Source organism: Dendrobates tinctorius, unplaced genomic scaffold (assembly GCF_039654945.1).
Source record: "Dendrobates tinctorius isolate UK_male_01 unplaced genomic scaffold, ASM3965494v1 ptg000171l, whole genome shotgun sequence".
NCBI classification, from domain to species: Eukaryota; Metazoa; Chordata; class Amphibia; order Anura; family Dendrobatidae; genus Dendrobates; species Dendrobates tinctorius.
Window position 1 is genome coordinate 24,610,180 of NW_027361838.1, and position 15,964 is coordinate 24,626,143.

The following is a 15,964-nucleotide window of genomic DNA, read 5'->3' on the forward strand; positions in this document are numbered from 1 at the left end:
GCATTGCCCCATAGTACAACCTTGGTCAGAGTGCTATCCGCTATTTCGGGAGCCGCTTCCTTATACAAGTTGCAGCTGTCAATTTTGGAATGATCAGATGTAGGATACAGCTGGCAATTTCAATGTTTAGAAGATCAAGAGTATCAGAAGTGAAGTTTCCAAAGAAGTAATCTCTGCTTCTAAACTGCGTAACTGGACTAGAAATGCCCTGAACGTCACCAGTAAGGCCGCCGGAGTCACACTACATGTATGAAAAAATCGGTCCAAGTCTCCCTGCCAAGAGTCGCAATAGTGTCATGTGAGTACAATCCGATTTTTCACACCTAGCATCCAATTTACATCCAAATGCAGTGCGATTGCTATCTGACTGCAATGCAATTTTAACATGAGCTTTTACATAGAGCAGGTCTCTGTGTCATTTACACGTCGTCTTCAAATTAAATATTCTTCAAAACACACACACACATATATGTATACAGTGCCTTGCAAAAGTATTCGGCCCCCTGGAAATTTTCAACCTTTTCCCACATATCATGCTTCAAACATAAAGATACCAAATGTAAATTTTTGGTGAAGAACCAACAACAAGTGGGACACAATTGTGAAGTTGAACGAAATTTATTGGTTACTTTAAATTTTTGTGGAAATTCAAAACTGAAAAGTGGGGCGTGCAATATTATTCGGCCCCTTTAGCTTAATACTTTGATGCGCCATCTTTTGCTGCGATTACAGCTGCAAGTCGCTTGGGGTATGTCTCTATCAGTTTTGTACATCGAGAGACTGAAATTCTTGCCCATTCTTCCTTGGCAAACAGCTCGAGCTCAGTGAGGTTTGATGGAGATCGTTTGTGAACAGCAGTTTTCAGCTCTTTCCACAGATTCTCGATTGGATTCAGGTCTGGACTTTGACTTGGCCATTCTCTTTTCAAACATTTTTATTAGATTTTTAGTAAAATAATGGGATGGGAAAGGGGAGGGAAGGAAAGGGAAAAAAAGGGAATAGTAAGGGAAAGCAAAGGTAAAGGGTATAAGGGGATAAAAAATAGAGAACTCAAGTCTAATTTGACCATACCTTACTAGTACATGAATATACAAGATTAAGTTATCGTAACCGTGTGCACAAAGTATATATTTAAAGTCAAGCTAGCGAATTCAAACCAAACAGAATTAAGCGTTGCAAAATTTAGTATTCCATACCTTCCATTTGTTGGAGTATCTGCTTATTCCGTCATTTACAAATGCAAATTTCTTTTCTATAGAGCTGTGCTGATGGATCCTATCTTGTCTTGTTGGAAGACAAATCTCCGCCCCAGTCTCAGGTCTTTTGCAGACTCCAACAGGTTTTCTTCAGTAATGGTCCTGTATTTGGCTCCATCAATCTCCCCATCAATTTTAACCATCTTCCCTGTCCCTGCTGAAGAAAAGCAGGCCCAAACCATGATGCTGCCACCACTATGTTTAACAGTAGGGATGGTGTGTTCAGGGTAATGAGCTGTGTTGCCTTTACGCCAAACATATCGTTTGGCATTGTTGCCAAAAAGTTCGATTTTGGTTTCATCTGACCAGAGCACCTTCTTCTGCATGTTTGATGTGTCTCCCAGGTGGCTTGTTGCAAAGTTTAAACAACACTTTTTATGGGTAACTTTGAGAAATGGCTTTTTTCTTGCCACTCTTCCATAAAGGCCAGATTTGTGCAGTGTACGACTGATTGTTGTCCTATGGACAGACTGTCCCACCTCAGCTGTAGATCTCTGCAGTTCATCCAGAGTGATCATGGGCCTCTTGGCTGCATCTCAGATCAGTCTTTTCCTTGTTTGAGATGAAAGTTTAGAGGGACGGCCGGGTCTTGGTAGATTTGCAGTGGTATGATACTCCTTCCATTTCAATATGATCGCTTGCACAGTGCTCCTTGGGATGTTTAAAGTTTTGGAAATCATTTTGTATCCAAATCCGGCGTTAAACTTCTCCACAACAGTATCACAGACCTGCCTGTTGTGTTCCTTGGTCTTCATGATGCTCTCTGTGCTTCAAACAGAACCCTGAGACTATCACAGAGCAGGTGCATTTATATGGAGACTTGATTACACACAGGTGGATTATATTTATCATCATTAGTCATTTAGGACAACATTGGATCATTCAGAGATCCACAATGAACTTCTGGAGTGAGTTTGCTGCACTGAAAGTAAAGGGGCCGAATAATATTGCACGACCCACTTTTCAGTTTTTGACTTTCCACAAAAATGTAAAATAACCAATAAATTTCATTCAGCTTCACAATTGTGTTCCACTTTTTGTTGATTCTTCACCAAAAATTTACATTTGGTATCTTTATGTTTCAAGCATGATATGTGGGAAAAGGTTGAAAAGTTCCAGGGAGCTGAACACATTCGCAAGGCACTGTATATAGAGTGATAGATAGATAGATAGATAGATAGATAGATAAACCAAAAAAAAGGGCAGCACTACCAAAACCTATTCAGCAGTGTCCAAACAGCCGAGTTAATAAAATAAAAAAAAATAGGCAGCACACCAAATTAAATGTGAAAAAAGTGGGCACTTTACTGATCTTCAGGTGGCAAGGATCCGTAAAGTATCCACTTTTTTCACATTTAATTTGGAGTGCTGCCTAGATAGATAGATAGATAGATAGATAGATAGATAGATAGAATAAAAGCCGTCAATTCTTGTGCCGCATACAGCATGGGCGTACCCAGGATCAAAACTAGGGGGGGGGGGGCAAGTCATGGTCGTTCAGGTTGTAAAATTTTAGAACAAAAAAGGTGAATGAAACGAAAATGAACAAATGACCGCCATACACAACACAATCCCCTATACCAAGACCAATAATGCCACATAAAGGGGGGAAATACCACCACACCATGTACAGACCACACAGTGACAGAATAATACCACATAAAAGGAGAAATACCGCCACACCATAACTAGACTACATATTCCACCTCATAGTGACCAAAAATACTACATACTAGGGACAAATACCGCCACACCATGACCAGACCACAAATTACCACCACACAGTGATTGAATACTACAATACTGATCATGAATACAAACCACAATACTAACAACACTGTTATTACCACTAGTGCAATTATACACAGAAGCTCTGCATATAGTGTATAGGTAATACAGTGAGCACCAGTGACATTACACACAGGAGATCTGTATATAATGTATAGTGTACAAATAATACAGTGATCACCAATGACAATATACAAAGAAGCTCTGTATATAGTGTACAGGTAATTCAGTGAGCACTAGTGACATTATACATGGTAGCTCTGTATATAGTGTACAGGTAATGCAGGGATCATCAGTAACATTATACACAGGAGCATAGTATATAATGTACAGGTAATACAGTGCCATTATACACAGAAGCTCTGCATATAGTGTACAGGTAATGCAGGGATCACCAGTGACATTACATACAGGAGCTCTGTATATAGTGTATAGTGTACAGGTAATACAGGGAACACCAGTGACATTTTACACAGGAGCTCTGTATAAAGTGTATAGTGTACAGGTACTACTGTGGTCACCAGTGACATACACAGGAGCTCTGTATATATAGTGTATAGTGTACATGTAATTCAGGGATCACCAGTGATATTATACACAGGAGCTCTGTTTATAGTGTACAGGTAATACAGGGATCACCAGTGACATTATACACAGGAGCTCTGTATAAAGAGTATAGTGTACAGGTAGTACATTGACTCAACAGTAACGTCTCTAGTTGAAGTCCTTCCTCTTCGCTTTTCTTCTTTATCCTGCTCAGATCATCATCACTTCTTCCAACAAGGACTCGTCTCTGCAGAAAATAACAAAGTTATCGAGAGCAGCGCTTGCAAGGCTCTTTACTTAATTTTTTCCCAACTTCTACACTACACCAGATGAAGAAAAAAAGGCGACGTAGTGCCGCTCCCCGAAAGCAGTAACAGGACCTCCCCATTGAAAACAGTACCCTCAATAATAAAATACATCACTGCAATTATAATACTATCACCCATCCTGACCCCCTTGTGTCTCATTCCTAGCCCCTTGTGTCTCATTCCTGGCTCCAGACACATGTTCTTCCATCCTGCCCCATGTGTCTCCATCCTGATACATGTGTCCCATTATGCTGCCTCATGATTCTGTCCCATGATGCTGTTGGGTCGCCCTCCCAGGGCTGTGGGGTACTCGGTACCGGGCCAGTGTCAGGGGGATGTGTCACAGCAGCGATGACCCGGTCCGTGGCCCTGGGCGCCCAAGTAATGGGGAGATGTAGTTATTGGTAGAATAGTTTGTGACGCCACCTGTGGTGTTTGGCAAATGTGGTGTTAGGCCAACGCTGCATACAGATCCCCTGGGACTGATGGTATGTGCAGCTTAGATGGTAAAGCTCCCCACAGGTGGAGCTGTAGTCCCAGGGCAGTGTAGATGTAACTGGCATGGGAATGTAGCAGTGCCGAAAGCGTAGGGAACAGACAAGACACAGCGGTTGTAGTTTCTGTACCTTTACTGAGTATATGCAGTCCAGGGTCCTGATTACAGATGGTATTGGAGCAGGATAGCCTGGAAGCAGATCAGGATTCTCTATCAGCAGAAGGGCTGTGCAGTCTCCTTCCTAGCGCTTGTAGTGTGAAGCACTCCAGTACTTAGTTACTCTGGAATTCCTCTCTTCAGATGTTCCTAGAGCTATACTTGTATGACAGACAGCTGTAGCCTCTCTCGGGGACTCCTCTCCTGAGTCCTGGCTCTCTATTCAATTGCTGTTGTGTCCCAAGTCTTTGCTGGGAGCAGGGCATTTACAGCCTCCTACTCCTCTGGTATCTGTGGCAGGACCGTTAGTATCCGTACCACCGTGGAGACCAGGCTCCAGTCTTTGCACTCTAGCGGTGAGGGAGCTCTCCTCCCGGAGCTCAACCTCCACCCCGCTCCACACGTCTGCACACGTGGACCTCCTCACACTATCTGACTACTCCTTCCTCCTGACCCTCAGAGAGCACTCTGCTCCTCAATCCTGGTTCAGAGCTCCCCCTGCTGGCCCGGAGTGGAACTGTGTTGCATGCATTAGGTTAACTGCTGGAGAGACCCATCACTGCTTCCAAGCCTGGCATTACCCTCCCCTGGAGGAAGGCAAAGCCAGTGTGGCGACCATTCCCCTGGGGGCACCACACTGTCCTGTGTCTCAATCCTGCCCCATGTGTCCCATTATGCTGCCTGATCTGTTCCATGATTCTGTCCCTTGATCACGTCCCATGATTTTGTCCCTTGATCCTTTCCCATGTGTCTCCATCTTGCCCCATATGTCTCCATCCTGCCCCATGTGTCCTATGATGCTGCCCCATGTGTCACATGATTCTGTCCCATGATTCTTTCCCATTTGTCTCCATCCTACCTCATGTGTCCTATGATGCTGCCCCATGTGTCTCCATTCTGCCCCATGATGCTGCCCCATGTGTCCCATGATTCTGTCCCATGTGTCCTATGATGCTGCCTCATGTGTCCCATGATTCTGCCCCATGTGTCTCCATCCTGCCCCATGATTCTGTCCTATGATCCTGTCCCATGTGTCTCTATCTTACCCCATGTGTCACATGATTCTCTCCCATGATTGTATCCCATGATTCTGTCCCATATGTCTCCATCTTACCTCATGTGTCCTATGATGCTGCCCCATGTGTATCCATCCTGCCCCATGTGTCCCATGATGCTGCCCCTGTGTCCGATGATTCTGTCCCATGATCCTGTCCCATGTATCTCCATCCTGCCCCTTGTGTCCCATTATTCTGTCCCACGATTCTTTCCCATGTGTCTCCATCCTACCCCATGTGTCCCATGATTCTACCCCATGATCCTGTCCCATGTGTCCCATGATGCTGCCTCATCTTCCCATGATCCTGTCCCGAGTCTGTCCCCCCATGTGTCTTTATCCTGCCCCATATGTCCTATGATGCTTCCCCATGTGTCACATGTTTCTGTCCCATGATCCTGTCCCATGAGTCTGTCCCATGTGTCTCCATCCTGCCCCATGTGTTTCTATCCTGCCACATATGTCCCATGATGCTGCCCCATGTGTTCCATGATTCTTTCCCATGTGTTTCCATTCTGCCCCATGTGTCCCATGATCCTGCCCGATGTGTCCCATGATGCTGCGGCTGCCCCATCTGCCTCCATCCTGCCCTATGTGTCCCATGATCCTGCCCAATCTGTCTACATATTGTGGCTTGCCGCTTTCAGTAAAAAAAAAAAGTTTTTCCTTTCCTGGCCGTGGTCTAGAGGTGTCGTCTCCTCTATCCATTTGAGGCACGGACTCTCCAGTGTATAACAGTGATGTCATATGCCAGCGACGTGCGCAACGACGTCAGCTTCCCTGGCCTGTGATTGGCTGGCATTTTTAACTGTTGCCGAGCACACAGCAACAGATTTTAATTGAACGTGCGTCCAAGGATGCATGTTCAGTTACTGAACCGTCAGGAACCCCCTGCCCCTGGGACCAGGTGAGCAGAGGGGGGCCTGGTCCTGGTCCCCTTTTGCTCACAGGGCCCCATATGCCAGTTAGGCTAGGTTTACATTAGCATTTGAGTCCGCAGTGTATCATCCTCATCAGCATGCAAAAAAGCATGCCAACCGCATATTTATGCAGCGGGTTTTATGCGCATCATCTTACGCTTGACGGAAAAAAACGCTGCGTGTGCATGAGTTTGTATGCGTTTTTGCATGTGTTTGCGTTGCTTATGTGCATGCGTTCATTATGACATCAGACAAAAATGGGCATCTCTCATGGGATTTCTATTTACATTTTGAAGAATGCATGCGTATCGAACACATGCGTACGCATGTCCTTGTGTACTAATGCATTCCCATAGACAGTAATGCTTTTTTGGACGCACTCATCCGCATGCGCATGCCTGCGCATATTTGACGCCTCAAAAAAATGCAACATGTTGCGTTCGCCGGACACCGCGAAACGACGCATGTGTATGTGTGGCACCCCTGAGGCTCAGTCGCCACAGAGGTACTGCACCTTCCCCTAAGGTGTAGTGCCCCACCACCTAGGTAAGTTGGGAACTCCTTTCCACACTCCAACACCTGCACCCACACACAGGATAGTTCAGCAATGGACCAGATTGCGGCTCCATACTTAGAGGATAGCAGAGCACCTTTCGTGGGTCCTTGCTTCGTAACACAAGATGTGCTGGGAGGTGGGTGGAGTTGAGATATATAAAAGGTTGGGAAGGTTTAGAATTACAGTTCAGTCAGACGGGGAGTCTGAGTCAGAGAGCAGGCTGACAGGAGGTCAGCCTGACGGGAGGTCAAGGCGGAGGAAGACAGTCAAGAGAGGCTGAGGACTGGTCTTAGTGGAACGAGTTCCCTAGGAGAGGAAGAGGAGTGCTGCAGCTGCCTCAGTGATCTGAGCCAGCTGGCACGGGAAAGGAACAGAAGGAGAAAGACGTAGAACTGCAACCTAAGCTTCCATAAGAGAGAGAAGGAACGGCGTGGAATGAAGGAGTAGGAGAACAGAGAGGAGTTGTGGGTTGGAAGAGGAACCCTGCCTATAGGTTCTCAGCGCAAGGCTGGGGCCCGGTCCCCGAGGTTGTATGGACACATATGGTTCTGCAGCAGACACTGGTGGAGTAGTTGGCTGTAAATGCACTACTAACTAAGACTCAGGGCACAACAGCAACTGAATAGAGAGCCAGGACTCTGGAGAAAGGAGTCCCCGAGAGAGGCTACAGCTGTCTGTCATATAAGTAGAGTTGTTAGGAACATCTGACAGGAGGAACTTCAGAGCACCACAGTACTGGAGCTCTTCACACTAAAAGGCGCAATAGAGGAGTCGTTCAGGAAAGGTACATGTTGGCGGAGTGTTGGAGAGGAGAAGCCTGACTTGCCCGGGAGGTTGATTGAGTCTCTGCCCCGGAGGACACGGCACTCAGGCAGGCACCAGTGTCTACCACGAACTGTGAGTAAAGCTTTGGAACTACAAGCCCTTGTGTCTTCCATTCAATTGTGCGCCAACGCCGCCAGCACTGCTACATCTGGGTACCAACATTCCTCACACCGCCTGCGCCTATACACTGCCCTGGGGTTACAGCTTCACCTGTGGGGAGCTACACCATCTATGCTGCAACACACCATCAGCCCCAAAGGATCTGCACACAGCGTTGGCTTAACATCTTGCTTGCCAAACACCACAGGTGGCGTCACGAACTATCACATAAACTATATCACAAACCACCATTGATTTGGGCGCCCAGGGCTACGGACCGGGTCACCGCTGCTGTGACACATCCCACTGACACCAGCCCGGTACCGAGTAGCCCACAGCCCTGGGACGGGGCGACCCATATGCAAAAGCATGTGAATGCATGTCCCGGTGTACACCATGTTAAATATATGTACGCATGACGCATGCGGATCTAACGCTGTGCACACAGACACAAATGTGAAACCAGCCTAAGAGCAGTAATGCCCTGATGGCAGCCCTGGGCGGTAATTGCAGTGATCTTTGTACAGATTTTTTTTTAGTGACCGCTCTGTCATCTGCTCAGGCTCCCCTATACCTACAATTAGGGTGCGCCACCATAGTTGTAATCAGGGTTCCCTGGTTAGGGGCCCATTCAGACGTTTCGCCTCCTCTGTACCATAGCTACGCCTTTGATTCAAGTATATTGTGTCAAGTACTGCTCTTATAAGAGGGTAGTGCCCACTCCTGCACAGGGGCCCACCGAGGACTCTCCTACGGGCCAGCGAACCTGCTTCAGAGGTAGATGTGGCCCCATTACCTCCTGTGCGATAGCACAGGTTGCACCACATAGTATGTCCGCCCGGTGCCCAGGAAACGGGACAGAGGACCCACAAGCTGTGACGGGTGAGCTGTTAGCTTTCCTGTAGTCCTTATGAACGATTACTACAAGGGCAGCGCGGAGAATGGTGGCAGCTCAGGCCATGATGCAGTGCGTGCCGTCTGCTGCTATCAGGAGCAGCCAGTCCTGCCATCCATCCTCCATGTGCCTCCCTCAGGGCCGCACACAACACAATGGACTGGAGCAGCCCTCATAGTAATGACAGGAGCCCCGTGACGTGCGCTGCTGCTGATGCGACACGGTGGAGGGAGGGAGCATCCTCAGCAGCCGGTAACCAGGGAGGCAGCGGCAGAGCCGGGGACACCGGAGCCCTCACACCCGGCCGCGCCGTTCCCCCCCGACCCAACCGGCCCCCATCCAGACATGCCGTATGCCGGACGCGCAACTACAGGGCTGAGGACCCGTCTCCGGTGATGCTCCACACCGCACTGAGCGCACATTATCTCCGCACAGGGAGGAAGACATGAGGATCTGGAGCTCAGAGCATGTGTTCAGGTACCAGCGCCCGGGGTCTGTACAGCAGAGGGCTGCTGAGATCGGTATATACCTGATATGGCTGTATACAGACGACTAATAGATTACTGTTTACACCTGACCGCCATATAGTGTGATATAGTGACTGTATGTACCTGACCGCCACATCGTGTGATATAGTGACTGTATGTACCTGACCGCCACATAGTGTGATATAGTGACTGTATGCACCTGACCGCCACATAGTGTGATATAGTGACTGTATGCACCTGACCGCCACATAGTGTGATATAGTGACTGTATGTACCTGACCGCCACATCGTGTGATATAGTGACTGTATGCACCTGACCGCCACATAGTGTGATATAGTGACTGTATGCACCTGACCGCCACATCGTGTGATATAGTGACTGTATGTACCTGACCGCCACATCGTGTGATATAGTGACTGTATGTACCTGACCGCCATATAGTGTGATATAGTGACTGTATGTACCTGACCGCCACCATCCATATAGTGTGATATAGTGACTGTATGTACCTGACCGCCATATAGTGTGATATAGTGACTGTATGTACCTGACCGCCACCATCCATATAGTGTGATATAGTGACTGTATGTACCTGACCACCATATAGTGTGATATAGTGACTGTATGTACCTGACCGCCACCATCCATATAGTGTGATATAGTGACTGTATGTACCTGACCGCCATATAGTGTGATATAGTGACTGTATGCCTGACCGCCACCATCCATATAGTGTGATATAGTGACAGTATGCACCTGACCGCCATATAGTGTGATATAGTGACTTTATGCACCTGACCGCCACCATCCATATAGTGTGATATAGTGACTGTATGTACCTGACCGCCATATAGTGTGATATAGTGACTGTATGTACCTGACCGCCATATAGTGTGATATAGTGACTGTATGTACCTGACCGCCATATAGTGTGATATAGTGACTGTATGTACCTGACCGCCACCATCCATATAGTGTGATATAGTGACTGTATGTACCTGACCGCCATATAGTGTGATATAGTGACTGTATGTACCTGACCGCCACCATCCATATAGTGTGATATAGTGACTGTATGTACCTGACCACCATATAGTGTGATATAGTGACTGTATGTACCTGACCGCCACCATCCATATAGTGTGATATAGTGACTGTATGTACCTGACCGCCATATAGTGTGATATAGTGACTGTATGCCTGACCGCCACCATCCATATAGTGTGATATAGTGACAGTATGCACCTGACCGCCATATAGTGTGATATAGTGACTTTATGCACCTGACCGCCACCATCCATATAGTGTGATATAGTGACTGTATGTACCTGACCGCCATATAGTGTGATATAGTGACTGTATGTACCTGACCGCCATATAGTGTGATATAGTGACTGTATGTACCTGACCGCCATATAGTGTGATATAGTGACTGTATGTACCTGACCGCCACCATCCATATAGTGTGATATAGTGACTGTATGTACCTGACCGCCATATAGTGTGATATAGTGACTGTATGTACCTGACCACCACCATCCATATAGTGTGATATAGTGACTGTATGCACCTGACCGCCACATAGTGTGATATAGTGACTGTATGCACCTGACCGCCATATAGTGTGATATAGTGACTGTATGTACCTGACCGCCACCATCCATATAGTGTGATATAGTGACTGTATGTACCTGACCGCCATATAGTGTGATATAGTGACTGTATGTACCTGACCACCACCATCCATATAGTGTGATATAGTGACTGTATGCACCTGACCGCCACATAGTGTGATATAGTGACTGTATGCACCTGACCGCCATATAGTGTGATATAGTGACTGTATGTACCTGACCGCCACCATCCATATAGTGTGATATAGTGACTGTATGCACCTGACCGCCATATAGTGTGATATAGTGACTGTATGTACCTGACCGCCACCATCCATATAGTGTGATATAGTGACTGTATGTACCTGACCGCCACATAGTGTGATATAGTGACTGTATGCACCTGACCGCCACATAGTGTGATATAGTGACTGTATGTACCTGACCGCCACCATCCACATAGTGTGATATAGTGACTGTATGTACCTGACCGCCACCATCCATATAGTGTGATATAGTGACTGTATGTACCTGACCGCCATATAGTGTGATATAGTGACTGTATGTACCTGACCACCACCATCCACATCGTGTGATATAGTGACTGTATGTACCTGACCGCCATATAGTGTGATATAGTGACTGTATGCACCTGACCGCCACATAGTGTGATATAGTGACTGTATGTACCTGACCGCCACCATCCATATAGTGTGATATAGTGACTGTATGTACCTGACCGCCATATAGTGTGATATAGTGACTGTATGTACCTGACCACCACCATCCATATAGTGTGATATAGTGACTGTATGTACCTGACCGCCACCATCCATATAGTGTGATATAGTGACTGTATGCACCTGACCGCCATATAGTGTGATATAGTGACTGTATGCACCTGACCGCCACCATCCATATAGTGTGATATAGTGACTGTATGCCTGACCGCCACCATCCACATAGTGTGATATAGTGACTGTATGTACCTGACCGCCATATAGTGTGATATAGTGACTGTATGTACCTGACCGCCATATAGTGTGATATAGTGACTGTATGTACCTGACCGCCACCATCCATATAGTGTGATATAGTGACTGTATGTACCTGACCGCCATATAGTGTGATATAGTGACTGTATGTACCTGACCACCACCATCCATATAGTGTGATATAGTGACTGTATGCACCTGACCGCCACATAGTGTGATATAGTGACTGTATGCACCTGACCGCCATATAGTGTGATATAGTGACTGTATGTACCTGACCGCCACCATCCATATAGTGTGATATAGTGACTGTATGTACCTGACCGCCAACATCCATATAGTGTGATATAGTGACTGTATGCACCTGACCGCCATATAGTGTGATATAGTGACTGTATGTACCTGACCGCCACATAGTGTGATATAGTGACTGTATGCACCTGACCGCCACATAGTGTGATATAGTGACTGTATGTACCTGACCGCCACCATCCACATAGTGTGATATAGTGACTGTATGTACCTGACCGCCACCATCCATATAGTGTGATATAGTGACTGTATGTACCTGACCGCCATATAGTGTGATATAGTGACTGTATGTACCTGACCACCACCATCCACATCGTGTGATATAGTGACTGTATGTACCTGACCGCCATATAGTGTGATATAGTGACTGTATGCACCTGACCGCCACATAGTGTGATATAGTGACTGTATGTACCTGACCGCCACATCGTGTGATATAGTGACTGTATGCACCTGACCGCCATATAGTGTGATATAGTGACTGTATGTACCTGACCGCCACCATCCATATAGTGTGATATAGTGACTGTATGTACCTGACCGCCACATAGTGTGATATAGTGACTGTATGTACCTGACCGCCACCATCCATATAGTGTGATATAGTGACAGTATGTACCTGACCGCCATATAGTGTGATATAGTGACTGCATGTACCTGACCGCCACATAGTGTGATATAGTGACTGTATGTACCTGACCGCCACCATCCATATAGTGTGATATAGTGACTGTATGCACCTGACCGCCATATAGTGTGATATAGTGACTGTATGCACCTGACCGCCACCATCCATATAGTGTGATATAGTGACTGTATGCCTGACCGCCACCATCCACATAGTGTGATATAGTGACTGTATGTACCTGACCGCCATATAGTGTGATATAGTGACTGTATGTACCTGACCGCCATATAGTGTGATATAGTGACTGTATGTACCTGACCGCCACCATCCATATAGTGTGATATAGTGACTGTATGTACCTGACCGCCATATAGTGTGATATAGTGACTGTATGTACCTGACCACCACCATCCATATAGTGTGATATAGTGACTGTATGCACCTGACCGCCACATAGTGTGATATAGTGACTGTATGCACCTGACCGCCATATAGTGTGATATAGTGACTGTATGTACCTGACCGCCACCATCCATATAGTGTGATATAGTGACTGTATGTACCTGACCGCCACCATCCATATAGTGTGATATAGTGACTGTATGCACCTGACCGCCATATAGTGTGATATAGTGACTGTATGTACCTGACCGCCACATAGTGTGATATAGTGACTGTATGCACCTGACCGCCACATAGTGTGATATAGTGACTGTATGTACCTGACCGCCACCATCCACATAGTGTGATATAGTGACTGTATGTACCTGACCGCCACCATCCATATAGTGTGATATAGTGACTGTATGTACCTGACCGCCATATAGTGTGATATAGTGACTGTATGTACCTGACCACCACCATCCACATCGTGTGATATAGTGACTGTATGTACCTGACCGCCATATAGTGTGATATAGTGACTGTATGCACCTGACCGCCACATAGTGTGATATAGTGACTGTATGCACCTGACCGCCATATAGTGTGATATAGTGACTGTATGTACCTGACCACCACCATCCATATAGTGTGATATAGTGACTGTATGTACCTGACCGCCATATAGTGTGATATAGTGACTGTATGTACCTGACCGCCACATAGTGTGATATAGTGACTGTATGTACCTGACCGCCACCATCCATATAGTGTGATATAGTGACTGTATGTACCTGACCGCCACCATCCATATAGTGTGATATAGTGACTGTATGTACCTGACCGCCACCATCCATATAGTGTGATATAGTGACTGTATGCACCTGACCGCCACATAGTGTGATATAGTGACTGTATGCACCTGACCGCCATATAGTGTGATATAGTGACTGTATGTACCTGACCGCCACCATCCATATAGTGTGATATAGTGACTGTATGTACCTGACCGCCACCATCCATATAGTGTGATATAGTGACTGTATGTACCTGACCGCCACCATCCATATAGTGTGATATAGTGACTGTATGTACCTGACCGCCACCATCCATATAGTGTGATATAGTGACTGTATGTACCTGACCACCACCATCCATATAGTGTGATATAGTGACTGTATGTACCTGACCGCCACCATCCATATAGTGTGATATAGTGACTGTATGTACCTGACCACCACCATCCATATAGTGTGATATAGTGACTGTATGTACCTGACCGCCACCATCCACATAGTGTGATATAGTGACTGTATGTACCTGACCGCCATATAGTGTGATATAGTGACTGTATGTACCTGACCGCCACCATCCATATAGTGTGATATAGTGACTGTATGCACCTGACCGCCACCATCCATATAGTGTGATATAGTGACTGTATGTACCTGACCGCCATATAGTGTGATATAGTGACTGCATGTACCTGACCACCACCATCCATATAGTGTGATATAGTGACTGCATGTACCTGACCGCCACCATCCATATAGTGTGATATAGTGACTGTATGTACCTGACCGCCACCATCCATATAGTGCGATATAGTGACTGTATGTACCTGACCGCCATATAGTGTGATATAATGACTGTATGTACCTGACCGCCACCATCCATATAGTGTGATATAGTGACTGCATGTACCTGACCGCCACCATCCACATAGTGTGATATAGTGACTGTATGTACCTGACCGCCACCATCCATATAGTGTGATATAGTGACTGTATGTACCTGACCGCCATATAGTGTGATATAGTGACTGCATGTACCTGACCGCCACCATCCATATAGTGTGATATAGTGACTGTATGCACCTGACCGTCACCATCCATATAGTGTGATATAGTGACTGTATGTACCTGACCGCCATATAGTGTGATATAGTGACTGCATGTACCTGACCGCCACCATCCATATAGTGTGATATAGTGACTGTATACCTGATCGCCACCATCCACATAGTGTGATATAGTGACTGCATGTACCTGACCGCCACCATCCATATAGTGTGATATAGTGACTGTATGTACGTGACCGCCACCATCCATATAGTGTGATATAGTGACTGTATGTACCTGACCGCCACCATCCATATAGTGTGATATAGTGACTGTATGCACCTGACCGCCACCATCCATATAGTGTGATATAGTGACTGTATGTACCTGACCGCCATATAGTGTGATATAGTGACTGCATGTACCTGACCGCCACCATCCATATAGTGTGATATAGTGACTGTATGTACCTGACCGCCACCATCCATATAGTGTGATATAGTGACTGTATGCACCTGACCGCCATATAGTGTGATATAGTGACTGTATGCACCTGACCGCCACCATCCATATAGTGTGATATAGTGACTGTATGCCTGACCGCCACCATCCACATAGTGTGATATAGTGACTGTATGTACCTGACCGCCATATAGTGTGATATAGTGACTGTATGTACCTGACCGCCATATAGTGTGATATAGTGACTGTATGTACCTGACCGCCACCATCCATATAGTGTGATATAGTGACTGTATGTACCTGACCGCCATATAGTGTGATATAGTGACTGTATGTACCTGACC

At 46.3% G+C, this 15,964-nt stretch overlaps 1 protein-coding gene across 3 annotated transcripts in view; it reads left to right on the forward strand.

Annotated features, from left to right (window-relative positions):
• The first annotated feature begins 8,725 nt into the window (after positions 1 to 8,725).
• PRELID3A (PRELI domain containing 3A) overlaps positions 8,726 to 15,964 on the forward strand; it is a 110,354-nt gene continuing 103,115 nt past the window's right edge. Inside the window, exon 1 of one of the 3 annotated variants that reach the window (XM_073551004.1) lies at positions 8,726 to 8,886. Coding sequence is in view for 2 of the 3 variants with exons in the window: in XM_073551002.1 (XP_073407103.1) it covers positions 9,345 to 9,376 (32 nt within the window). In the remaining variant the exon portion in view is untranslated. Of the gene's footprint in view, positions 8,887 to 9,089; positions 9,377 to 15,964 lie in introns of those variants that run through there. The other 2 variants (XM_073551002.1, XM_073551003.1) reach the window with 2 other exon arrangements.